Genomic DNA, 27,244 nt, shown 5'->3' with positions numbered 1-27,244 from the left:
TGTTCAGTGTTACTACTATAATCAGTTAATATATATTAATTTAAGAGCAGAATAAAACAATGTTATTCAGCAAATGTCTGGCCTGCTAGAAGTCTGTACTTTGTTTCAATAGTAACTATAATTTGTTTTACATTGATTTAATTTAAATCAATTGATATTGTATTGTTTTATACCTTTCTTTCAATTGTTGCATGTATTGCAGGAGATGAGATAATGCACTTTGTTGGACATATTAGAAATTATACTAATACAATCTGGAAAAGAAACAAAAAATGTTGAGTGGAAACTTTTGTCTCAAGATCAGAAAGCGATGAAAGAAGTCTGAGAGGACTTCACTATTTATTACCAAAAAATAAGAGTGAAACCTCCACAGTAGCTTGATAAGCCTGTGATGTCACTACGAACTGTAGTTTACACACACTGTGAACGCATCGTGTGCATATGGGTTTTGTTGCGGCGTCCCTAATCCCGACACAAAGGCAACGAGGGAGACGCACAAACAGATAATCCAGTTCCTCCTCCTGGAGCTGTAATAACACTGAAACAACCTTCATCTTCAGATTACAAAACCGGTCCACCAGTTTACCGGATACACCTTGTGTGTAGCTGTGGCCACACATTTGACTCCACTTACTGCGGTCTAGAAAGGATTATTTAGAATTTACTTTAAGTAAGACTGCTGTATGAGTGGAATACTGCTTATCAAGGGCTGCAGGATCCATAAGACGTGTACTAGAAGTTTATAATCACACAGCTGCAGGTAGCAGAGATGCAATAATACAATTTAATTCTATATTTTCACAGCTTTTAAGTGTTTGAAGACACAGCACAGCCCTTTGTCTTTTCTTATTGCAGGCTCAAAATATGTTTGTGTTAGTGTATTTAGCATATATTACTACGTGTGCCCGTGGAATTTTGTTTACTTGTCGCACAAAGTTGTGGAAAACACAATCAAAGTGACACGGATTTTTGTGCCTTTAAGAAAAACGTACAAAAACCTGAGCTCGTGGATTCTAAACTGGTTCATGAAAGGATCATGTTGTCTAAAGAAGTAGAGAAGAACATCTGTATTAAAAAAGAAAAGAAAGAAATTGTGACATCAAACTCATACAAAACACAGTTTATTCGACAGTGTCTAGGTCCAAGTACCAACAGACCCCATACAAAATAAAAAAAAAAAAAACAAAAACAATGCTACAAACTTCCAAAGAACAGAGATAACTTCCATCTACACAAAACTTCTCCTTTAAAAAATACATTACCAATAACACAAAGAGAAATCGATTAAAGATAATATATGTGAGGTGGGGGGGGGGGGATTCCCGTCATATTTAAGTGAAATTACATAACAAGCGTTGGTGTAAGGTGATGGATGGGAAAGGAGGGACGTGGTGCATGAGAGCGAGAGCGAATGACTACGTGTGTGTGTGTGTGTGTGTGTGTGTGTGTGTGTGTGTGTGTGTGTGTGTGTGTGTGTGTGTGAAGAGGGTGACAGTAATGCAGCATGTGGGCGGGGGGGAGGGGGAGAGAAAAAAAGGAGATAAAAAGAAAGGAAATAGGAAGGAGAGGTAGCAAAGAGGTAGCACATAGCAAGAGAGAGATTTCTAGAAGAGGTAGCTAGCGGATGAACGAGGAAGAGGTAGCAGAGATACTAACAGTGCTAGCGAAAGGGGGAGAGGAGAGTCGAGACATTAAAACAACCTAGTTTTTTCTTTGTGTTGACTGAAGAAAGATGCAGCCAGCGTAACGGTTTAGTATCTGAGGAAATGAGTAGAGTGAGAAAAGCCACTCGAGTTCAGATTACTTGGTTTTTTTATCTTCTAGAATATTGTAACAGCTGTTGAGGAATATTGTGCGACACGATTCAAAATGTACAGTGGATTACCGAGCAGAAATACCAAATATCTGCTGGTTTCGGCTTTAAATCTCCAGATTAAACAAATAACTGATAAAAGAAAAGAAAGTCAGCGGACTATTTTCTCAATGAATCAATCGTTTGGTCGATAAAATAAGCAGATAGTGAAAATGTGCCTTCTATAGAGTCCTGAAGCTCTTCAGGTGTCTACATTTGTCCGACCAACACGCCAAAACGCAAAGTTACTCAGTTTAACAGTACATAAAGGCTCAGAAAACAAAATATAAAAGAAAATCTGCAAATATTCACATCTGAGAAACTGGAACCGAAAAATTATCAAAATAGCTCCAAATTAATATCTTGTGGATCGACTAATTGCTTATTTTCAGTTCTATAAATAAACGTTTGGTGGTTGTTCCCCTTGTTTACGCACCATTTTCTTCCCCTACGACACCACAGGATACAGAATGTCAGGACCAAACTTCTCTTGGACATCGCAACATTTTTTCAGCGTGGCGACCACAAAAACAGTTCCACACACAGGAAGTGAGGATATTGCTTTGTTTTCCTGTTGCTAGTGGTCAGAAAACAAAAAACGTCCGTGAGTGTGAGGTTAAAGAGGTAGGCAGCAGTAGGCGTTAGGAAACGTGTGAGCAGGGGAGGAAGTGAGGAGGGTGAGACGGGTGAGGGGCTTATTGGCTACATAATCATCAGCACCTAAAAACATCTAGAAGCCCACAGCGCTGAGGAAGAGCGTCATTCGTGTTCTGATGTTTTATAATTTGAGCCGCATCACAGCGTCGCCCTCTCTGTAAAGGCTGTGTGAAGTTCAGCAGGAGATTATGTGTGTGTGTGTGTGTGTGTGTGAGTTGTCCAGTGCTTCGTGGCAGGGTCTGGCCAAGTCTGAGTGTGTGTGTGTGTGTGTGTGTGTGTGTGTGTGTGTGTGTGTGTGTGTGTGTGTGTGTGTGTGTGTGTGTGTGCACACGCAGCCTCTAGTGTGAGCCTCAGCTTAGCTTACATTTCTGTGTTGTGGTTGGCGCGTGGCAGAGTAGGAACGATCGGTGCATTTATCCTCAGTTTGTGCCTCTCGTGAAATCACATCCGAGACTTTTTGCTTCAATGTCTAAACGATGAGGCCGGCTTTTTTTTGTGTATTTTTGCTTATTGTCAACAAATCCAGTCAAAGAAACCAAAACCAACCATGCATTGGTTCCACTGTGGCCACACTATACCAAATACCACACTATGTTGACTCATCCGCCACTAAAAATAGTCCCACAAAATATTTACTGCTATTTGAGTAACATTTGCTAAAACTACAGCGACCAGCTGTTAAGGAAATTATTGAGCCTTTAAAACAAATAAATGTAACGTTATATATCAGTTTTTCAAAGACTTGGGATGGGAAGTCACAAAGTAATAGAAGACGGTATAACATATTGTTGGTTTTGGTCTTGTCATGAGATTTGTTGGCAATAAGACAAATAAAGCCAATCACATCGTTTTAAACTATATCAGGAAAAAAGCCAGTTTTATAAAAAAAAAATTGACAAAACTTAATGCGTTGTGGCCGCTCAACTTCAGACTCCACCCTGCCATCTTTGTTTTGGTCAAGGAACGGAGACGCACCTTGTCAAACAGATAAGAAAACGACTTCATTTTAGACTTTAGGGTTTATTCTTTGTAGCGGCAAGACAATAACAATTAACATCATAAAAAACTCTTTTTTTTGTCCATAAACCTGCCTCGTTTCAGCAATTTGTGCTTCTTTAGACTTAAGAAAACACAAACTGTGGTGACAGGAGTTAAACGAGCAAGCCGCCATGAAACGCAGAACTACAGTGTATCAGTTAAAGAGGAGCGAGAGGTAGATACTCTACGAGACACGAGAGAGGACAAGCTGTATGTGTGTGTGTGTGCTTTATTCCTATCATTATCTGAATAACCTGCTGGGCCTCGTGAGTGTGTGCACACACATGCAGGACTGGTCTCACTAGCTCCCCCTAGAGTTTGGCTTGCAGAAAGAGGCAGCAGACAAGAGGAGGTGTGTGTGTGTGTGTGTGTGTGTGTGTGTGTGTGTGTGTGTGTGTGTGTGTGTGTGTGTGTTTTGTGTTTGTGTGTTAAAGAGAGACGGGAGGAGTGGGGGGGGTTACAGTGTCATTTAAAAACAGCATTGAAAGAGAAAAAGGTGAGACGGACAGTATTTTTTTCTATCTGCTCTCTCTTATTGTTTGTTTCCTGTACACAAAGTCATTCTCTCCAGCCTCCATCTGGCCCAACAGAGCAGAAAACAGTGTTCATTACTAGACGACCCGTGCCGCTGTGCCCTGAGAGGAAGTCTGGATGTGTGTGTGTGTGCACGGAAAATTGGGTTACCCTTGCCACTGAACCCTGAGTGTGTGTGTGTGTGTGTGTGTGTGTGTGTGTGTGTGTGTGAATGTGTCCTTTGATAAATCTAACTGTAGTTTTGAGTGTAGAGGGAAAATAAGTCGAGCTAGTAGCAAAGGCCATCAACAAAAGGGGATCAGAGATTGAGTTTTGTGTGTGTCTGCTCATGTGTGCCTGCTCGTGTGTGTGTGTGTGTGTGTGTGTGTGTGTGTGTGTGTGTAGGTCTTAGTTGTCAGCCACTCGTCCACTCGCGGGCGCTGGAGGACCCACAGGAACCGGAGGAACCGCTTCAGCCTGGGCAGCTTGAGGGCCGGGGACTGGAAAGAGGAGAGATGCTGTTTTTTTTTTTTTTTTTTAGAGCAAATGAGAAGGGTTTCATGAGGTAAAGGAGACTACATTCGTTGATCAATCATTAACAGTTAACAAACAACATCAGTGTCTTGCATGCAGGGGCGATGAGGTTAAAAGGAGCCCAGCTGCTACGATGACCTGATGCACAAACAAGTTTAACACACCATTTATTTCCAGCTGCAGTTTTTGTGCAAAAAAAATGCAAGCTAGTCACAAGTTCACCTGTCTGAGAGTTAACAGAAACGGTGTCACGTGGATTTGCTGTGACCACATGAAGCAACTTTCCCTGCATCCATTAGTTTAGCTGCGAGGTTGTCAGGGCTTGTAATCCTGGCGTAACATAAGCGAGTATCGTTAAGAGAGAGTGTGTGACGAGTATAAAGTTTGTCAGTAACATTGCAACTGTGGGCTTAGATGTGCAGCGTGTGTGTGTGTAGTTTATCTGTCGGTGAATTAATGCTACAACTCCTAAGAAACCAAGCTGAGTTCCTGCTGATTTAAGTGCATGAGGTTAGCTCCGAAGTTAGCAACAACTCTGTTTCAGGTCCCCTTAAGGTGGACTGACTTAAGGTGGACCAGCTATTCTCCATTCATCATTAGTTGATTAATGAGACTGAAACAATATACATGTTTTGTCTTCTTTTCAGTAATCGTTGCTTTAGTTTTATCTCTAGTAGATGTTATTGAAACTGTCCTCTAAGCAGATTCAGATCCAGGTTCAATGTTGTTTCTTACCCAGGATTTATAATGTACTAATGATAAAGCTTGAAACTGTTTTTTTCAAATTTCCTGAAGTCCTAAAGTCATGGAAAACCTCCAGAATATAAGAATCCCTAAACATTATTCTTAAAGAGTCTATGAAATTGTCTGTCAAAAGAAAATTCATTGATAATACATCTTTGTTTTGTGCTGCAGACATAACCAGGTTGGATAAAAACCAACACAAACTACAGGCCTGGTGTTTGATGTGACGCTAATAAGCAGCAATGACACAAACGTTGAGCTGCAGCTGACATTCAAAGTAAATACCAGCTGTCAGCTCTCGGTCACGGTAATATTTAGTTTTCCCAGAAACCTTTTTTTAAAGGTTGTTTGTGATGTAAATACTGGATTCTAAAAACACCCCTGCATTTTCCAGCATACTGGTTTTGATTAATTAAATGCATCAAAACATCGCCCCAATACAAACCCCTCAAGTACGAGTTTATACATAAACTCACACACACACTACGAACATAATGTGAGGCAGAAGGAGATTTTATACTCACACATGCCGTTGGGAGCTCCGGGATGTCGGGGGGGCATCATGGGAGCCATGCCGCCAGGAGGGGGGCCGGCAGAAGGCGGGCCGGACAGCATGCGTCCCGGTATCGGCTGACCTGGTCCCATCGGTCCTGTAGTGGAGAAAACATAGCAGGCACAATTCAGACGGGTGGAGTTTATGTGGAGAGGACTGGCTGAAGCAGGAAATAAGATGCTGCGAGGTAGTTTTTACAAAAAGGACACGAAGGTCTTCAGATTGTGTTCCCCATCACATACAGAAGGGATCTCTTCAGGGCCGGTATTGAACGTGGGAACAATTAACTCCTCCCCCCGCTGCTCTGTGTTTCTGTCTCTCACCTGTCTGTCCTGGGTGGTGGGGGCCCATTGAGTGGTGACCCATCGGCGGGAAGCCAGGGTGCAGGGCAGCACTGGGTGGGGGCCCTCCGTGGTGGGGCACCGGTGCTCCGTGGTGAGGTGGGGGCCCTCCGGGGTGCATGCCTGATGGAGGGGGCCCGGAGTGGGGTCCGGATCCAGGAGCCTGCCCCTGTCCTTGAGCCTGGGCGGCGGCAGCGGCGGCCGCAGCAGCAGCGGCGGCAGCTTGCTGCTCCATCTGCTGCCTCGCCTTCATCTCGGCGTATTTGAGCTGCTCCATGTGGAACGCCTGGCGCTCGGTGAGAAGCTGCTGCCGCTGAAGCTCCAACTGCAGGAAAGAGAGGAAGAAACCGCAAACATACTTGAATAAAAATACTTGTTATCACCAATATTAAGAAATACATTTCCACCCTAATGGCTCCTGGGTGAGTGACGTTAACATGTTTCACGATCCGTACAGCAAAACACAATCTGTGTCCTTACACCCACAAAAGAAAATAGGAAAACATCAGAAGGAGGGATCCCTCTCAAAGTACAGAAAGACAAACAATAGATGTTGTGTGTACAGAATAACCAGGGTAATAAAATTACAGTGTAATCAGACAATCAGAATTACCTTATTTATGTTATTTTTTATTTATGACGTAAAGGAAAATGTGTTGAAGAACAGTAAATCTCAGACCTTAAGAGTTCATGAGAGGGTCGGCCAAAAGAAAGTTTAATCAGACGAATAACATTATTTCACTTTTTGAAAAGTAAGAATAAAAGAATGTAGAGGCAAGTTTGAGAGGGTTCCCTTCCCAAGTTTCACTTTGTGGACTCCTAATCCGTATGTGATTGTACTATTTCAATTATTCTGACTGTACGGTTTTGTTCTGTTTTACGTCATGAATTGTATGAGTTATATTTTGTCCTTTATGTGGACCCCAGGAAGATTAGTAGCCGCCAAGGCGTCAGATAATGGGGGTCCAGTTAATAAACAATAATAAACAATTACAAACTAGGGCTAAAAATATATATTTTAGTAATTTGGTTGAATAAAGCACTTTGAAAAAAGTTACACGCTTGCATGAAGATCCACTTTTGACTTATTAAAGCTCAACATTATTCTACAAGAAGACGAGAAAGCATCACATTTGCACACTTCAGCTGTCTGCAGAAGAGATGGTGCACGTACAGACCTGTGAATCCTTAAGACTCGGTATTAAACTGTTTATTTGCAGTACTGTTTGGCTCTTTTTTATTCCCCTCTAGAGGTGCAGTGTTTTACGGCCTATGGTAGCAGCAGGTTTGATTTCTCTCCAGTCTTTGGAAAGCTTATGTAAACCAGAGTCCTTTTCATGCACTATTTACAGCTGTGAAACTGGGCTACGCTCCCGATGCCTCTGCCGCGAGAAAAAAAACACAGTTCTCCACTCTCACTGGCGTCTCCGGGGATTGTCCAGCGGCAGGACACACACACACACACACACACACACACACACACACACACACACACACACACACACACACAAACAAACACACAGAGCTGAGGGCTATTCATTCCCCCTGAAGGGGCAGGTAACAGCTTCACTTGCCTAACTATTCAGCCGCTTCGCTCTGGAAAAATGTTTTATGCTCAATTCAGCCTCCTCACAAAGAAGAAACTCTGTGTCTCCTCTTCAGTCTCTGTGCTGGATTTGGACCAAACGGGAAGCGACTTGTTCAGAGGCCAACGTCGGCCCATAAACTCCAAATATTTACTGGCTGCTTGTTTCAATTTAGCAACCGAAGAGTTTGGACTGTGTGTGCGTGTTATAATTGCGGAAAATCTGTTATTTAATGAATATTTGTTAGTTTTTCAAGTTAATTCTAATAATTCTGAACCATAATTGTCATTTACCCTCCACCTTTATTTTCCAAAGGGTGCTGGACGAGCCTCTTTAAACAGATCGCCTTCATTATTGATAACCACAGCTGAGAGCCCTCACTGAGTGTATGTAGAGATGAAATGTTAATGCTGGATCTTGTGCAGTTGTGCAGGGTCAACGCTGGCCAATAACCTTCACATTTGCTCTCAAATTCAACACTCAGCATGCATTAAAAGCTTCCTTTTAACTTACGGCCTCTTTCTCTCGGTCCATGATGGTCTCCAGCTCCTCGAAGTGCCTCAGTTTGATCTCCAGCTTCTTCATCTGGGTCTCCACCAGCAGAGCCACGAGAGACTTGATCTTCCTCTCCTCCACCGCTGCCAAGTGCTGAGAGGATGAAGTAAAAGAGGGGACGCAGATGAAGGATAAATATGTGATAAATGTCGTCATCAAGTTTAGCTCACTCTGCAGTGATTTTGTGACCAGAATGATTGAATTTACTCCGTTGAGCCACCTTTTTCTTTACACATTTCCCAAACCTTTCAGAATTTCCTTCAACAGTTGCCCGATTATATCTAGTATCCCACATGTGATTAGTCGGCGATACACAAAAAGGAGAACGGAACATTTACAATAGCAAAATGAGGCTTCTCCATTCTTGAACTGTAATGCACAATACTTAAGTTAAAAGTGTGCGTCTGCTTGTGGTCTCACCTTGGCCTTGGTGGCGGCCGATGCCAGGGCGGCGGCGGCCGCGGTGGCAATGTTCCCCTCTCCGATGTCGTGCTCCAGTTTCTTCCTCTTGTCGTCTGCCTCCTCTGTAGCGGCCTTCTCCTCCTTCTCCTTCTCCTGGTCGGAGGACGACGTCTCCATGGCCTCGTCCTTGTCTTTGTCTGACATGGACGGAGACAATAATTTAACTACCACTCTTAACACACACAAAAAGTCTTTCTGCTCTCTTGTATAGATGTTTTAAAAGGAAAAGTGTTGAAAAAGGTTTCTACATACTGAAGTTTGCCATTACAACATCTTGAGCAATCAGTGTTTGACCACTGAAGATATATATATTATGAGTAGAGCTTATTTTATCATGAATCTCATCGTTACCTGCTGGAGCCGTCTTTGCCTCCGCTGCCTCTTCGTTCTCCTCTTCGCGCTCTGATGACTCCGATCCCTCCTTCTTCACCTTGTCTGCGGCCTCCGTCTTGTCGCTCTTCTCTGCAGACTCGCTGGGCTTCTCTGCCTCGTCCTTCAACTCCGCCTGAAGGATGAGGACAGATGCACAACGTTAAGCGGACCGTGTCAGCGCCAGAGGAAGTGAGGCCCTATGTTTCAAGTCTGATTTTAAGACCGGACTTAAAAAGACGATGTGAGATTTAGTGTTCCAAGCTTGATATATACACGAGACCAATCGGACATTTCTGGGCTGTTAAACACAACTAAGAAAAATTACTTCAAAAAAGATTGTTACAAAAGTGACAAATGGCTGAAATACAGTATCAAAATACAAAAACTTAACCACGGCAGGTAAATGTGGCTGATGTAATAGCTGGTAAATGAGGTGATGCTCGGGGCAAGTGTACTAATGGGTCGTATTGTGACCCGATCTACTTTTTGGGGGACAATGACTGTGGTTTAGACACAGCGTCCAACACTGGTTAATGGATGTTAATGAGGAAGCCATCAGCCAACGAGCAAACCAGCAGAGCAAGAACAAAAAAAAAGCCATTACATTCAGCCGTTGGGCCTTTCCGAACTGAGAGACACCAAATATAGAGAAGTGGAAAATTGACTTTAAACAATAAGTGGGAGAAAGGAAAAGTGTAGGAAGAGGATTTGCTTCGGGAACTTGTTCTGCCTTTTATTTATTTTAGAAATGAAACTTTATATTTGGATCCAGCTTTTAAAGATTTATGTCTCAGATATGGGCCGAGAGCCACAGAGAGGGTCAGAAAAAGTGCTTACAGACAGACGGATGCTTTGTTGGTTTTGGTGTGTTAACAATGACAAAAATATTAACCATTGTCTGCTTTATTCATTCATTAGCAGATGTTTCTGGTACGTATTTGCAAATGCACAACCTAAGTCCTAAAACCAAAGATTTCCTGAAACATGAAGAAATAATAAAGATGTGTTTTTTTTTTTACCTTATCGGCCTGCTGGGAGTCCGTGTCCGTGTCAATCTTCTCGGCCTCTGGGGCTTCTGCAAGTGACAGTGAAGTGGAAAAATTAGCATCAAGTCACAGAATAAAACAGAACAAAATGCTTCAGATTGATTACATTTTCTGTAAGAGGGTAAGATTAAGTTTGAAATAAAAAGGCATTTATGGATTCTCTGAAGATAACACCATCAAAAACTAGTGTTTGAGGGAATAAACTCTGGACAGGAATTAAAGGTCAAAGGCATTTGAAGTGAGCATGGACACAGGAAAGAGTGTGAGAGCGTTTGCACACACTCAAAATCACACGTGACCGGATGAGTACATGTGTACGGTTGAGTGTTAAACCGTGTCACGGGTGCACTTGAGCGTGTGTTAAGGGTTTGAATATTGATTTTGTGGGGTGTGTGTGTGTGTGTGTGTGTGTGTGTGTGTGTGTGTGTGTGTGTGTGTGTGTGTGTGTGTGTGTGTGTTGGTCGGTCGACTGCTTCAGGCCAAGAGAAGCACTGAACACATTTAAAGGTTACTGATTGCAACTGTGGCTCAGTCAGGAGGGCATTAATTCAGGTATAATAAAATGATTGTGTGTGTGTGTGTGTGTGTGTGTGTGTGTGTGTGTGTGTGAAGGGGGAAGGGGGAGGTAGAAGTGAACGAGAGGAAGAAATATTTCAAGAAAGCACTGAGCAGAAATAAAGAGAAAGAGATAAGCACATGTTTGAGTGAGATGACCCAGATTTCTCCTCCCCCTCCCCTGCCCCATCTGCCACCGTTGTTTTAATCCACTGGGTATCACTACACACACACACACACACACATTTCTGCACATTTCCCCCCCTGCTGGTAAAAAAAACTGACATGTGTATTGTCTTCAAATGTCATCTGTCTGATATTCAGGCGGATAAAGACCATCATTTCATTCACAGATGGAGGAAAAGCAACGATGTCCTCACACACACACACACACACACACACACACACACACACACACACACACACACACACACACACACACACACACACACACATCTGTCATATTCACGGATAAAGACCATCATTTCATTCACAGATGGAGGAAAAGCAACACACACACACACACACACACACACACACACACACACACACCAAACATGCCTCTCCCTGCCCGTTGCAGTTATAATACTACTATCTGCTGCCCACCGGTGGCTACCAGAGGTGTGGAAAGTTCTCGATTCTAGGATGCATCGCGATGTGGAGGAGTTTTCGCTTTGATTTGTGTCTGTTGAGCTTTCTCATCTCTCTCCTCTTAAGTCTTTATAACAAGAGGAACAATCTTACACACAAGTGTGCACAAAGCAAAGAGACGGTACAAGAATTCCGGTCCGCTAGCTTGTTGCTCTTACTACCAATATTAGCTGATCTGTTTCAATAATATTGGGCTGAAAAAACAATTCGGACGATGCAGTGGTTTAATAAAAAGCCATTAGTAAGGAAAGGTAACTAACTCAAGTCTGCTAGCTGCTAGGTTAATTCATGCAGTGTAAAGTGCCACAAACATCCAGTTCCCTGTCTTAAAGATACTATGTGAAACCTTTATATTTGTAAATATCAGCGCACTTGTAATGCATTTAAGAAGGAATAATAACGTTATGTTTATGTACTGTGGTGAAATATTGAAAATATGCAGCTTTTTATATAATATAGACTGTTGTAGTCTGACTATTGGAAGCACTTTCTAGCTAAAAGGCTAGTTCAGATTTATCAGACTGCTTGTATTTACTGATAAAAACGCAGCCATGAGACATAACATAGATTTAAAAAAAAATAAAAAAATACGTTGAGATGCATTTGAATCATTGACGTGAAGATTCATACTAGTGGCTAAATACCTCTAAATACGCTAAAACTACCATATCCCCTGTAAATAAAATCAAATAACTGTTTTGTTTTTTTGTTTGTTTTTTAAATCCCAAACTCATTTATATTTTTTACACATTATATTTCCTGTCTGGTCAGAGACCTTAAGCAGCTCCTGTTTCTACCCCTCTTCTAGTTCTACTCACCAGTCTTTTCTGGTTCTTCGGGGGCGGTGCCAGCGATGCCGCTGCTCTCCAGGCCGAAGGCGGGATCCACCTTTCCTGTGCTCCGGGCCGCCTCCTGCACCTTCTTCACGTGAGCCTCCACCAGCTCAGCAGGCACCTCCTCACGCACACGGGAGAACTCCTCTGCAGACAGAGGGAGGACATCGATTGAAGTAATATTTACTTTGTCTATCTTCTGTAAGATTGTTTTAAGACATGTGTAGTTATTTATTAATGTATTTATTACCAATTCCACATACAGTGTTTAAGTTTACTGCCTTTAAAGTTTTGTGATTTCATTCTTCTGTCTAATGTGTGTGTTAATATAGGTGACAATCTGCTGCATACAAATCCCTAACAGGGATTAATAAAAGTGTGTATTTAAAGATTGTGAAATAGTTTTGCTTAAAGTTAACTTGTATTGTTGCACAAATTGGAAAAAGTTATTGAGCCTGTATTGACAGAAACATTTACACACGTTCATGGGTTTTCTTACATGTTGCTACAAACGTAAAAAAGGAATTGAAGTCCTGATATGTTGTCTTTTTAATCATAGTAAAGCTAAAACCCATATGTTCCAAAATCAGAGATCACAGATTTCAAAGATGTGACTCTGCAGTTTCATCTTCCTTCCGTCAGTTCTCACCTAAAGCTGCCCTTGCTGCAGCAGACGCCACTCTGGGGTCGACCACGGAGGCCAGGAAGGCCACTGTGCTCATGACGGGGTTTCCAGACTGGCTGAAGGGGATGGGCTGGTAGGCCAGAGGGCCCAGGGAGGCCTCAGTGCTCTCCATGTACGGATCCTCAATGGGCAGCCGCAGGAAGTGCAGGATACACTCGTCCTGGGTGCGTGAACCGATGTGCTCAGACACTTTGTTCCAGTCGTCTTTGAACATCTCCAGGGCCTGGGAGAGTGAAAGGGAGGGAAAATAAATTCAGCCATACTATCTAGTCAGTGTGCAATATTCATAAAAGGTATGCAGGATCATAAATGCAACTGAGGAGTGGGAGGAGGGGAGAACGGATTTAAGGGCCGTAAGGCAGAAGATGATGGCAGAAAGGAGGATGGTTATGTACTGCAAATGGAAAGTAATTAAAATGTAAAAGGTGAGAAGAGTAAGAATCAAATTGAGAATGAAAGAAAGTGATTTATAAAGTTAGGGAGGAAGCAAAAAATAAGAAAGATAAGAATCAAAAGAAGAAGGGAAAGGAGGGAAAAGTAGGGAGGATAGAGATGAAGGGAGTAGAAAGAGAATATAGGGAGACTGGCAGGTGATGGAGGTTAAAGATGGACGACGTGCAACAAGTATATAAACCATTTTATGTTTCCATTAGTATTTATGACAGCCGATTGGGAGAAGAGACTGAGTTTCAGCGCTGAGCAGTCAAACATATTCACACTTTGTTTAACAGTTTTCTTTCCCCTCTAGTGTCCTGAGAGACTCACCTCCAGCAGCAGAAGGGTTTCCTGCTCGGTCCAATCCCTGGTGGAGTTGACCGTTTTACCCTGTAGGGGAACCAGAACCAAATACTCACATTAAGAATGACATTAGGAACATGCATTGGCAGTATTTTAGGTAGAATAGTAAAGAGGTTTTCGTTTATTTTTGTCTATATCCTTCAATATAAGTGGAAAAAATATATCTTTATTAATTTTTTAAGCTATTGCCCCTTTATTCACCATTTTAGAAACCCTAAGAAATTATCTGTGGGGCTCATAATGTGGAAAACACATAACAGGTTGTTAAGAGAGTCCTGTGCCGACCTTGAGGTTTTTCTTGTTGTAGAGGTCGGTGCGAAGGCCGAAGTTCTGCAGGTCGATGGACTTCTCTTTTCCTTTGTCTCCGTAGTTGGGCATTTGCTGTTGAGGGGGAATCTGGAGGGATGAAACAAAGCACATGAGCAACAATGTTTTCATGTAGTTCTGTTGACGTCTTTGGGTTTGTTTTGTAAATGAAAAATGATCATGAAAACAGTCAAATTGGATTGAGTTCAGAGAAAAACAAAATGCTATATTACAGTGAAGCTGGGGTTTTCCATTTGTGTTCCTCATTTCACTTTTATCCAATTTACAAACCCCCTTCATCCATCAATCACTCTCTCCATCTTGTATTTTTTAAGTCAGCCTTACCGGTGGGGGTCTGTGGTTCATGGGCATGAGGCCAGATGGTGTGTCAGCCAGCACGGTGAAGTGGGGTGTGGGTGGGGGGCCCATGGGTAATGGGCGGCTCTCAGAGTCGACCTGGTAGTTCACCAAACCCCACTGCTCCAAGAACGCATGAACCCTGCAGACAGACAGCAAGGAGAGAATTAATATGCTTAATTTTTTCTTCTCTTTTGAGAAATTCTCCCTTTTTAAAAGAAAGAGCGTCATGCATTGCTATGAAGGCGTATAGCAGTGGCATGGAAACCAGATTCCATTTTGGAAATATGCAGTTGCATTCCACTTGAAAAGATCACATTAAAAGGGATAAAACATATTTCTAAAGATTTTTCAGCCACTGGTTGCTGCAGTTACTCAATCTTCTGCTGCCTACAGACTGTAGTTTTTCTGTTAACGACACATTTGTTGTTTACATAACTCACAGGGAAGGCAAAAGTTACAACACAGGTGACTTCAGGGAAGCAGAAGAACTTCATAATCTGTTGTTTGTCGATCATCTTCGACTGCGGCAGTGACCATAATGTCTCGGAAAGTGCAGCTGCAGGTTAGCAGTAAGCTAAGTCATGTCGTTTTGGAAGTGTTGTTTTTCTGGATGCATGCAAGTATGCAGGGTTTGAGAAAAATAAACACAGAGAATCACGGATCCTGCTTTTGACTTCTATGGTCGAAAAAGAAAGCTTTTTTTTTTTTTTTTATCAGTTTTTGATTTAGAATTGAAATCTTTCTCTTAAGTAACTCAAGATGATCTGGATTGCCTCATATTTTTAGTCCTCATTCAGTTTAGTGTGTGGGTGGGACAGGGAGCGAATACGGAGCTGTGTTTGCACTTTATTTATTTCCTTAAAACTGAAACTTTGCTCACCTCATGATGGCACAGACATCTCCGGTCAAGTTCCTGCGACAGGAGGTGGAGGTGAGGTACTCCTGAGGGTTTAGCCGATATGTGTCGATCATGAAGTTACGGTAGGCCAGGTATCTGTTTGAAGGGTCGAGAAGAACCACAAAGAGATTAGCATGACAGAAAACATATCACTCTGGGTCTGCAACAACATTTACATATAAATGTCTGGTGGTTTCATGTTATTTATAACAGTGTGTGGATTATATGTGCACGTTTGTGTGTATATAAACTCACATCTCTGGAGTTTTGGACTTGTTCTTCCCGTTGAAGAATTCGGGCAGGGCTCTTCTCTCGATCTCATGGATGCTAAAAGGAGAGGAAAACAGATGAAAAAGAAAATCAAAGATTTGGTTTTACAATCAATGATTTGAAACTCCTTATTTGCAATATTAGTATAGTATATCATCAGTTTAACTGTTTTTGACTGCCATAAGAGTGAAAGTGCCCTTTGACTTTTTCATATCAAGTGCAACTTTAACTGTAAGTAAAATACAGTCAGGGATTTATATAAAATATTCCAATTTATATAACTTGAATATGCCAAAATCAAATGGGTGTACAATATCAAAGTACATATTTGTGGCAGAGGGTGTAATTTCTCATTAAATAACAGAAAATAAAAAGAGCAAAATCTGACAAACATGCAACAAAACATGTGTAGTAGTTATGTGTTTCTCCTCATTCCCAACACGTACCAGTTGTAGTCAAACCAAGCGCCGTAGCTCGGGATGATTATGTGGTGAGTCTGTTCAGTCACGTTGTCCTCGCTCGAGTCCATCAGTCGGTTGATTTCAGCTTTGCCCTGCTCCTCATCATCCTGCAGAAAGAGACAAAGAGTCAGATCAGTCAGCATGGTGAAGACAGTGAACACTATGATGATTTATTTATTTTTTATTTTATTTTTTAAAGATAAACTCTTCAGTAAAGTTGGATTTAGGTGTCGATGGAAAATGAAGCGGTTGGTAATAATGAGACAAGGCAATAAATCGTTCTTTTTTTGTTTTTACACCAATAAAACACTGACCAGAAGGTAGTTGTGTGCACATCCCGTACTGTATTTAGGCCAGGTACCTGACAACAGACTCAGTGTTGAAAAGTTGACACTTTGCAGGGTTCTAATCAGCCAAATGGCCCAAATGACAAAGAGCAATTATGCAGACACTGTCATTTAAAAAAAGACAATTATAAGTTTTGCCTATTTAAGTTTTCTTTGTTACATTTTTTTTATCAAGTTCTGCATGGGCTTGTCTCGCAATACTTCTTTTGGGGTTCTTTCAGGAATTCACATAGACTGTTTCTTGATATTCTTTCAGAAAAACCCTATTGTTCGGAACTCATAATGTATTTTATCTTTATTATATTGTATTGAGCTCTATCATGATTTGTTTTCATAATGACATCAGCGTGATGTTAACGATTTGTTGTCTATACTCTTTGTATTCATGTTTGTCTTTGTCATGTCTACCATTTGCCTGAAGAAGAGAGGAGGTACAAAATGTTCGGCCAAAGACATTTTCTGGGAGCTAAAATCCGGTGTGCCAAAACTCGTTTAATTCCAACCAATAAAACCTAAACTTTTCTGATTACATATTGTTTAGTGTATGTTTTGAATCCATTTTTAAGGTTGATCTAATAAAAAACTACATTCCTATAGAGAGATACATGGCACGTTATGTGATATGTGTCTGAGACGATTGGTCAACAATGACGTCCAACCATTCAGAGGTTTGACTTTGAGCTCTGATAACATCTGTTGGGCATTTGTCATTACTATTTTTCAGTCTAAATCATTTGTCTTTGTTGGTAGCTGCAGACCAACTGAGAATCCAGGCAAACAGTCAGCGGGAAGTCTGAGTCATCGATCATCTTACCTTTCCACCAGACAGCACGGAGTCGTCCTCCATATCATCTGGAAAAAGTAAAAACAGATTTCACTTGAGATTCATCACGCTGGTCGATGCTCATATTTGAAAATTATCTTTAAAAAAACAAAACGTTTTTCTTCTGAATTGATTCATGTAATTTTTTACTCAACTAAACAGATGAATTCAGTTATTGATACGCACCCAAGTCAGCCAAATTTCCTCCTTTCACCGGGGTATTCTCACTGTCTTTCTTTGAATTTGCTGTGTATGGAAAAAAAAAAGAAGACATTTTTAAAAGAAGATTACAGAAGGGTAATTCAGCCGTGGGTATGGAGGCATTAACCGGCACTCTGGTTTGCAAAAGAGGAGACTAAAATAGACAGTGGGGGGGATTATTGTAGAAAGTGGGACATCCCAGATGGGACATGGTCTAAATATGGGCAGAAGAGAATCTTTTCGGAGATCTCCCTGCAACTGAACATCAGTAAGACATGAAGACTTTCAGCTGATCGGCCATGTCAGTCTCATACTTCCTATTTTTTAATGCCATGTTTACACACATGCTGGTGGTATTAGTTTGATGTCAGAACATAGTGGCAAAGACAGTAACGTCACAGCCACAAACACACAACATGTAGTCTGTGTCTAAGTTCTCCGGTGTGAACAAAGAAGACATGAAACTTATTTTTGTCACAACTGCAAGTCCAAGCTTAAAGTATTTGGAACAACTAACTTCATCAGACACTAATTATTCTATAAATCATTCCCATCATGCTGCTCAGAATAATCACAGTGACCGATTTGTCTGCCAACAACACTAGAGTTTCTCCCTTCCACAATCCTGCTTATAAAGTAAACAGAGGTTACATTGACTTGCATTATGATGCGTAAAGTAAAAATGAGTATCTCTTTCATGAAATGTAATTTGTTTCAGTTCATAACACTAGCTCTAAGCAGCTTATGACACGAAAGTAAAACTACTAAGGCAAATTTTTTTAAATAAAAGTATCTAAATAAAAATAAAATATTTATTTTGCTATAAATTGAAATTTACAGGTTGTCAGAAATATGAGAAGCTTTCGGTTTTATTATTCTTATTAACTAAATGGCTTTCATTTTTGTCTGTGGGAACTTTTCATTGCATTTCTTTTTTTTCCTTCTTTTTTTACATGTTAGGAATTTTACATGTTACATTTTCTAGATAAAGAGGTGGATTGAAAAGATGATCAATAATAAATTAATAATAATCATCATAATTTTGGCTTTTGACTGCACATTAGACCACAGCAGATCATGAGTCCCAGTACGATACAATTTAATAGCATAGCTCTTCTTTGTCGTTTTAACCAAACTGCTGCCTCAGCCTGGTCATTCATAGTGATCACATCCCAATCAAAAGGGAATGTTTAGCTCAGTTTAGCCCACCACTCTCCACATACCGTTCTTGGACACGCTTCCCTCCTCCATGCTGGCACCAGCTGAGGAGTCGTCCATGTCCTTGGTCATGTCCTCCTCCGTGTCCTCCTCTTCGCCTCTGTGGCCTCGTCGCTTCCAGTGAGGCCCCTGGTTCCTGACACCAAAGAGAGAGTCATAAGTCAAGTTTAATGTCACTGGAGATCCTCAACAAAAACCTATGTTAGGAGTTCAGTATGGCAGCTCAAACTAGCCAAATGCTGCATTCAAAAAGGTTACATCTGTTGAAATTCTATATTTTTGTTTTAGACACCCGCCTAATAAGAAATTAGTTAAAACAAATCAATGAGCCCCACTGTTGCACCGGGTAAACTTAATTTTGAATATGGCAACTGCAGTTTATTGGCAGTCAATCCCAAATACACTGCCCTGCTAGCGTAAATACTCACTGGAGCACCAAATTTGTATTAATCCGCCGCTTAAAATAGTCCCCAACAAAGCAGTAACGTTCACTAATAACTGTGCCCAGCTGTTTCGTGAATTTATCGAGCCATTAGCTACATTTATTCCAACTTTTTTAAATTCTATAACTTGAATTATTTGCTCTAACTCTTGTTTCAAAGGAGAATAGTACAAATTGGCCTCCTTACCCCTTCTTTCCTCCCTTTTTGCGTGACTCGGCGGGAGTGCTGGGCGGCGAGGGCGAGCGCCTCCTCTTCTTGCTGGCAGAGTTGGCCTTGCGCTCCTTGCGATCGGGTGTACGGGAAGACTGATCAGACAAACCCCGTGCAGCGCAGGGAGCGAGGGGATGGAGGATGAGAGAAAGAGCCGCAGAATGAGAGGATGGAACGGTTGCACACACAAGGAGGGGAAGCGGTGGGAGAACGACGGCGGGGAAGGGGGGGGATGCCGTGGAGGTGGAGGAGACGACCAGGGTTCCTGTACGCTGTCCTCTCTCTTTCAAATATAACTTCTTTCACCTAAACCTTCACTCCCTGATTTGTGCAGTGAGGTGCAAGATGTATCTGCCATAAACTATCTTTAGCAGACAAATAAAAAGCTAACTTTTGCAGATTGTCTTAATTAGTGATCAAACAAAAACAGTAGTAAATTAAGTATTTATTTTGTTAATATTTATATGTAAAACTACTTTAAGTAAAACAAAACCTCTGAATCAAACAGGCTTCTGATGTTGTGCTAGCCTAAAAGTAGGTGTGAGCAGTGAAACATCTGCATGGACAGTTCCATAAGGTGCATAGACCAAGACAAAAACATATTTTTAACTAAAACTCTTTCTTTAATGAATCCTTCACATTGCATCTGTTCGGCAGGCATGTGAACAGTGGATTAATTACCCAGTTTAACGTCAACCATCAGTGTGAAATAAGTTTTACTGATGATCGTTATCCGCCAATATTCAGTAAAACATTAACAGGACATCGGCATTTATGCTTTTCTAGACACCAATCTCTGATGTTGTTACACTGTGGCTGCTCGTGTTTTTATGAAGAACAAAACACTATAATTTACTAAAACAAAGTAAAAGGATAACATTGAGTATATTTAAAAAAAAGTGTCTGGATCCTTGTAGACCAGCTGCTAATCAAACAACAAACCTATTTTAGTTTACCATCTTTTGTTCAGATTTTTTTAAATCCTGGTAAATATTTTCCAAGCATGGACAGAAACCCTGACATACATTAGAAGGAGACAAAGAGTGAGGAAAGGTTTGGAAAGGATGGGCAACAAACAGACAAGAGGCCAGAGGCAGCCGAAAGGAGAACTACGGCGCACAGACAACAAGGCTAGGCCACATGCAACAAAACACAAAGACTTCTACACCAGCAGGCTGGCTTGCTCTAAAAATGTTCCATCAACAACTTCCCATACAGTACAGAGTTCATGAACAATATTTGATTCATATTTTTCATGAACTGCCAATCCAAACATTAAGTGTCAGTTAGTTAGTTGCTTGGTTATTACCATGCGGGACACGATCAGGATGTTGTTGTTAATATTTAATAAACAACAAACAGCTGTTTCAAGCCGGACTGATGATCGAGGGTTAGAAAACTTTCAAACCCAGGATTCAAACAAACACACACACAACACAAACACACACCCACACACAACACAAACACATACCTCCTCCTCCTTGGGGAAGATCTTCTGGCGGAAGCTGACTGGCTTCTTGTTGTCGTCCACCTCGTAGTCTTCTTCATTCATCCACTCATTGAAGGCATCAGTGTCTAAAACCCACTTGGCATGGACCTGAGCGGGAAGGAGACAGAGGTTGAAGCCTGCTGTTCAACACGATCGTGTGTGCTGATCGTTTATTACTAAACTAGAAACTTATCATCCCTTCACACGGCTGCCCTAGTTTCCCCCTCAATAGAATGAACTCACTGTTGCGTGTTAAAACCAGAAGATGATTAGAGTTTTTGTGACAGTAACCCTAAGTGTTAGACATTAGAAATGTTTAAACTTTTAACAAAATGTAACAAATTTACACAATTTAAGTGCTCCCAGAATTCTTCTCTTTTGAGCTAAACAAAAAAAATGTATGGCATCTAGCTGGCTTCTATTTCCTATTAATTTTCCTTATTGAATATCAAAGTCCGTTTTGGTTTAAAGTTGTTCGAGTTGCTAAAAGTTCCTTCTCTTGTGCTCCTTATTGCTCACCTTCCATGGTCTGTCGGTGCTGGGTGGGTCCTCCACGTCTCCATCAACCTCACCGGCTGACACCCAGGTATCATAGCTGATACAGTAAAAAAATACAGCAGTCAGTGATAAGAACAACACTGCTGAACTGACATGCTGTGTCCAAGATTAAAACAGAGGCCTGAGAGAGATTTTGTTTTTGCAATAAAAAGAATTGTCATTTCAGTTTATCAAAATATGGGGGGGGGGTCTCTAAAATCATCAATTGTTTGTCACTTGCAATTGTCCCTAAAATGCTTTTTAAGAGCTTACTAATGCCCAGCAGCTTTCATTATTAAAACAAAAATCTGATAAATGAAATGAATAACATTCAGTAATGCAAAAATCTGGATTATAATAAAACATAAGTGTTTGTATAGCATTGTTTCCTATAATTACACAAGGAAATCTGAGTAAAAATAGAAGTAAATCAACTTACTCCCTCAAAAATAGAAAACTAAGAGGGAAATACATATTACTTTAAAAAATAAAGATCTTTCTGAGCACTTTTGCTGATGTTTTCTCATGCTAGTTAAACTTGCAAGTGAAATTTAAATGTTGGGTCTGTTTAGTTTCTTCAGAAGACCCTTCTTTTCTTTGAAAACTGACTATAATCATTAAAAAAAAAAAAAAAAAAAAAAAAAAAAGGAAAAACAAGATAAAATGTTCAGAGGTGGTTCTTCAAGGATCATGAGGAATAAAATAATAATAAATGTAAATATTAAGAGTGTTAGTGAGCCTCTTCATCCTCCACTCTGCTCACCTGTCTGGGGAGAGACCCCAGTGAACCAGCACCTGTTTGTCTTTCCTCATGACAGGACGAAGCCACTCTTCTGCAAAACACACAAACCAATGCTGACATATACACATTGACCAACTCTACAAATTACTGACACACATTTTGTTTATGACGGAGATATCAATGTTTGACCGATTCCCCTCAGAATTCAGTGTTTTGTATTGATGTAGTCTCATCAAAGACCCTACCTTCTTCTTGTTGGGATGGAGTTGGGTAAATGTGGTGGGTGGCCTTTGACTTGTCATCAGTAATGGTGCCCTGTAGTGGACAGAGTGGAGAAAATGATGAATAACAACCAAAGAGACAGATACAACTGAGCTTGCCATTAGAAAGAACCCTTTTTCACTTCGCTGAGAAATTATTTCATTGGCTATTTTGATGAGGTAGTTTTTGGCTCACCTGGTGCCTTTTGATGATGTCTTTGAGCTTACTGGTTTGTTTCTGCTCGATGTCCGGCGACAGGAAGACGGTTGGTCGAGTCAAGCAGTTGTTCTAAAAGCACAGAAACAACATCTTTCATCCCAAAAATGTTCGTAAAAGAAGATCACTGCTCATCTATCTTCCATCTATCGATGTAACCATAGAGCTTGGCTTGGTTAAAACTGCATAGAAGTTATTTCTCCTAGTTAATAAATTATGCAGGTCAGATAAATAAATTAAAAAAAAAACTTCAAAACAGCAGAATAATTTCAGTGAACTAAAACAGTAAATGTCTGCCTATAATAACATTTAGTTTAAGGGTCTTTCTGTAAGTGCAGGTTCCTTCCAATAAGAGCCATTCAATTGATTCACATAATAAATACAAATACATAAAGAACATCTACAGACTGCAGCAGACACGTTTTAATTGGGGACCCTGAGCTGTTAAACAAAGCAGCAGCTTGTGTTTGGAGATTATGTGGCGTACCTGGACCAGGTTCTTCTCTACATTTAAGAACATTTCCACATTCCTGTCCATCCGGGAAGGATTCTGCAGGTCAAATCTACGCCTGGGAGTGGTTGACAAAGAAAAGTAAGACGTGCAATGAGATTCTGGATGCAGCAGGAGAGTACAGTTTAAACAATAGCTAGAATGCAGACTTTTGTAAAAGCAACAGTGAATGTGGGAAAGCGGGAGCTTCCTTTTCATGGCAAAGCAAAATGTCAGGAATTGCATGAGGGTTAAAGTTATGGTCAACACCTCTTTCTATGGAAGTTACCACAAGTCAACTCACCATCCCTGCTCGCTCTTGAACTTGTAGACCGACCCCAAGATGTGACAGAGAGCACCTCCTGCCTTGAAATCCAGGAAACACTTGGCCTGAAGACAGAAGAGTTACGATGAGGATGTGGCGTTTCTGCACACAGGCTACGCTAGCTATGCATGTTTATAAATTGCTATAAAATGTTAAATGTGTTTTGCTTACAGGTAGCTTGGTAAGAGCAGGATTGTTGACCCTGCGTCCAAATGCGTCTTCCTGGAATTGCAGCAGCTGGACCACCAGACCCGCCAAGGATTTACTGGAGGGGGAGTCATTCTGGACAGACTGGGACCAGATCGGATAAAAACATTTATTAAAAACACACCCACGTGAAACATATACACACACACACACACACTCTTCCAGTGCTGCATGATATGTCACAAACAACACAGTGCACCACTCTAATGTAAATAATTAAGGGGGAAATATTTTACCTTCAAATAGGGATGGAAAAATACAAGATTTTATCAGCGACTGGAATAAAAACACCCACAATAAGGAGATTATGGTGAATTTCCACAATCAGGATAAACTTGAATATCGTCATAAGTAACTTGGAAAAAGTCAGTTGGTCACTGTCATGGTGAAGAAGTGAAAAATAGAGCCTGATTTAGAAAAAAGTAAATAAATCACAGGAATTATTATGTAAGAATAAACAGACTATAAATTGGTGCGATGGTGCCATGATTATAGCCAATATACATGCACTTAATTTAGAGCACACCCTTAAATGTGTGGGTTTGTTTGCTGCCCTCCACAGGTGAGGTCAAAGGTCGGGGTCAAGAACAACACAAAGTGCTTGCAGCTCCCTAAAGAACGTTAAGGCAAAGTAGATATTTGCTGTCACAGATCCTGCTATTTACCAAATCTCACACATACATGACTTTCTTATCATGGCCACAAATACATTTCCATTCCTCTTTGGCATAGCTATAATGCTGCTGAGGGGATATAGTGATTAAAAACAGGAGGGGGGAAAGCTCTGCAAAAGCCCTGGTCTATTTATAACAAGGACAATGTCAAGGAGACCCACTTCAAGCCTTAAAAAAAACCATCCAATTTAGCTTTTTTAGATACAGTGATAACCACACTCAAACCAAACATCTGGGGTAGCATTTTTGCAGAAGTATGTTTAGTTACAGGTGTGCTTCTGTGCATCCACAGTTTCTCATCTAGATTTATCCAATTAAATAATGATTTCTTTAACATGTCAGGGTTTGAAAGAGAGCACGAAGAGACAGGAGGACCATTCTTTGTTTGGCTACATTAGTGGGCGACTGCAGCCTTCACAGTGTGTTGACAAAACTCAGCACCAAATAAAATGTATTATTATTATTATTATTATTATTATAAAACCCACTCAAACCAAACATCTGGGGTAGCATTTTTACAGAAGCGCGTTTACATGTTTAGTTACAGGTGTGCTTCTGTGCATCCACAATTCCTCTTCAAGAAGTACTACCCTGAGCCTTCCTCTTAGCACTTATTGTATTTGTATTAGTTTGTTGCACTTATTGTATTCGTATTAGTTTGTTTCTGCACTGTACTTTTGCTCTGGTTTATGCTCTTAGATGCTTGTTTAAGAAAGGAGATGCACTTATGACTTCTGGTGACTAGTAGTTCTCTTGAATACCTATGTTGAATACACTTATTGGATAAAAGCGTCTGCTAAATGACTGTAATGTAATGTAGATTTATCCAATTAAATAGTTATTTCTTTAACATGTCAGTGGGTTTGAAAGAGAGCATGAAGAGACAGGAGGACCATTCCTCTTTGGCATAGCTACAATGCTGATGAGGGGATATAGTGATGTTTACATGTTTAGTTACAGGTGTGTTTCTGTGCATCCACAATTCCTCTTCAAGAAGTACTACCCTGAGCCTTCCACTTAGCACTTATTGTATTCGTATTAGTTTGTTGCACTTATTGTATTCGTATTAGTTTGTTGCACTTATTGTATTCATATTAGTTTGTTGCACTTATTGTATTCGTATTAGTTTGTTGCACTTATTGTATTCAGTTTGTTGCACTTATTGTATTCGTATTAGTTTGTTGCACTTATTGTATTCGTATTAGTTTGTTGCACTTATTGTATTCATATTAGTTTGTTGCACTTATTGTATTCGTATTAGTTTGTTGCACTTATTGTATTCATATTAGTTTGTTGCACTTATTGTATTCATATTAGTTTGTTTCTGTACTTTTGCTCTGGTTTATGCTCTTAGATGCTTGTTTAAGAAATGAGATGCACTTATGACTTCTGGTGACTCTTGAATACCTATGTTGAATACACTTATTGGATAAAAGCGTCTGCTAAATTACTAATGTAATGTAGATATATCCAATTAAATAGTTATTTCTTTAACATATCAGTGGGTTTGAAAGAGAGCATGAAGAGACAGGAGGACCATTCTTTGTTTGGCTATATTAGTGGGTGTCTGCAGCCTGCACAGCCTGGTATTCTGCTGTGTTGACAGAACTGCAGCCCCCAAAATACAACAGTGGGTGAGATAACAATAACAATAAATGCACAAACTAGTTTATATATATATATATATATATATATATAGTTTATACTATAGTTTATTTAAATGTGACTGGTTGCATTGCTGTCCCGTGTTTATCTCCTCAGACCTTACAAAGCAGCTTCACTTCAAATATTAACCAATTAAGCGAAGCTGCGAGTAAAAAAAAAAAAAAAAAAAAAAAAAGCTGCGCGGCTTCCGTAGCTGGCTCTGATGCGGCTAGCTAGCTAGCACGCTAACAAATACAACCAGCTTCTTCAAATTAAAGCATATTTACGGGTGCTTACACATGCACATGCTTCATGGGTGTCCCCTTTAACAAACAAACTCGTAAAATATGCACGAGCGGGCTAAATAACAATATTAAAAGGGGTTTTGGGGGGTTAGCAGCTAGCTAGCTTAGCAGCGCCTCCATTGTGCTGGACGCGGGCCGTCACCTTCTTGTAGTGCTTCCCGATCCACTGCCGCACCGCCTCCAGCTGGGACACGGTCTCCGGGCTCTCCCAGAATTTGGTAGAAGGTCCGCCGTCTTTCTTACGTCCCACAGCCGTCCCCACGCCGGCTGGGCCCGTGGCCGGTCCGCCTGAGCCCGCTCCGCCCGCAGTAGTCGCCGCCGTCGCCATTGTGTGTTTTTGTCCGCTGCGTTGTCTGTCTCCTCGCCGTGCAAGTTTTCGAATGATTTCTGCGCAGCCGCAGACCGGGGCGGATGGGTGAAGTCTCGCGAGATTTTGGTGTTTCAGGGGCTTTGTGGGAAATGTAGGCAACTTGCGAAGAAAATCTGAATCGGTTTTAGTGGGTTTTAATGGCTGGGTGACATTAAACAATAACAATAATAGTCTTCTTTTATATATATGTAAATGTATGTCTATATATATATTATATATATATATAAATGTATGTCTTCTTTTATATATAAATAAATGTATGTCTTCTTTTGTATATAAATAAATGTATGTCTTCTTTTATATATTTATAAATGTATGTATTTTATATATAAATAAATGTATGTCTTCTTTTATATATAAATAAATGTATGTCTTTTTTATATATTTATAAATGTATGTATTTTTTTATATAAATGTATGTCTTCTTTTGTATATAAATAAATGTATGTCTTTTATATATATACAAATGTATGTCTTCTTTATGTATATAAATGTATGTCTTCTTTTATATATATATAAATGTATGTCTTCTTTTATATATATTTATAAATGTATGTCTTTTATATATAAATAAATGTATGTCTTCTTTTATATATTTATAAATGTATGTATATATAAATAAATGTATGTCTTTTATATATAAATAAATGTATGTCTTCTTTATGTATATAA

General features: G+C 40.4%; 1 protein-coding gene across 2 annotated transcripts; it reads right to left on the bottom strand.

Annotated features, from left to right (window-relative positions):
• Positions 1-1,125: 1,125 nt before the first annotated feature.
• On the bottom strand, positions 1,126-26,550 carry smarcc1a (SWI/SNF related, matrix associated, actin dependent regulator of chromatin, subfamily c, member 1a). Of its 2 annotated transcripts, none has more exons than XM_054621233.1 (28): positions 26,345-26,550; positions 23,544-23,663; positions 23,352-23,437; positions 23,045-23,126; positions 22,537-22,629; positions 22,326-22,395; positions 22,102-22,171; positions 21,321-21,396; positions 20,784-20,909; positions 19,289-19,407; positions 18,665-18,795; positions 17,427-17,486; positions 17,232-17,269; positions 16,056-16,177; positions 15,595-15,666; positions 15,322-15,435; positions 14,427-14,580; positions 14,061-14,171; positions 13,743-13,802; positions 12,942-13,200; positions 12,278-12,439; positions 10,227-10,282; positions 9,187-9,340; positions 8,794-8,972; positions 8,332-8,466; positions 6,215-6,557; positions 5,863-5,988; positions 1,126-4,578 (listed from the first exon to the last, which is right to left on the bottom strand). In XM_054621233.1, exons 1-28 carry the CDS (start codon positions 26,528-26,530, stop codon positions 4,469-4,471), a joined length of 3,414 nt encoding a protein of 1,137 aa, XP_054477208.1. In that variant the 5' UTR covers positions 26,531-26,550; the 3' UTR covers positions 1,126-4,468. The 2 variants fall into 2 exon arrangements, with proteins under 2 accessions (XP_054477208.1, XP_054477209.1); XM_054621234.1 differs by having other exon boundaries at positions 1,126-4,560.
• Positions 26,551-27,244: the final 694 nt, after the last annotated feature.

The sequence above is a fragment of the Anoplopoma fimbria genome, chromosome 20 (genome assembly GCF_027596085.1).
Source record: "Anoplopoma fimbria isolate UVic2021 breed Golden Eagle Sablefish chromosome 20, Afim_UVic_2022, whole genome shotgun sequence".
Lineage (NCBI taxonomy): Eukaryota > Metazoa > Chordata > Actinopteri > Perciformes > Anoplopomatidae > Anoplopoma > Anoplopoma fimbria.
The sequence above is the reverse complement of the archived record's forward strand: the minus strand, read 5'-3'. Positions and strand labels throughout refer to the sequence as shown.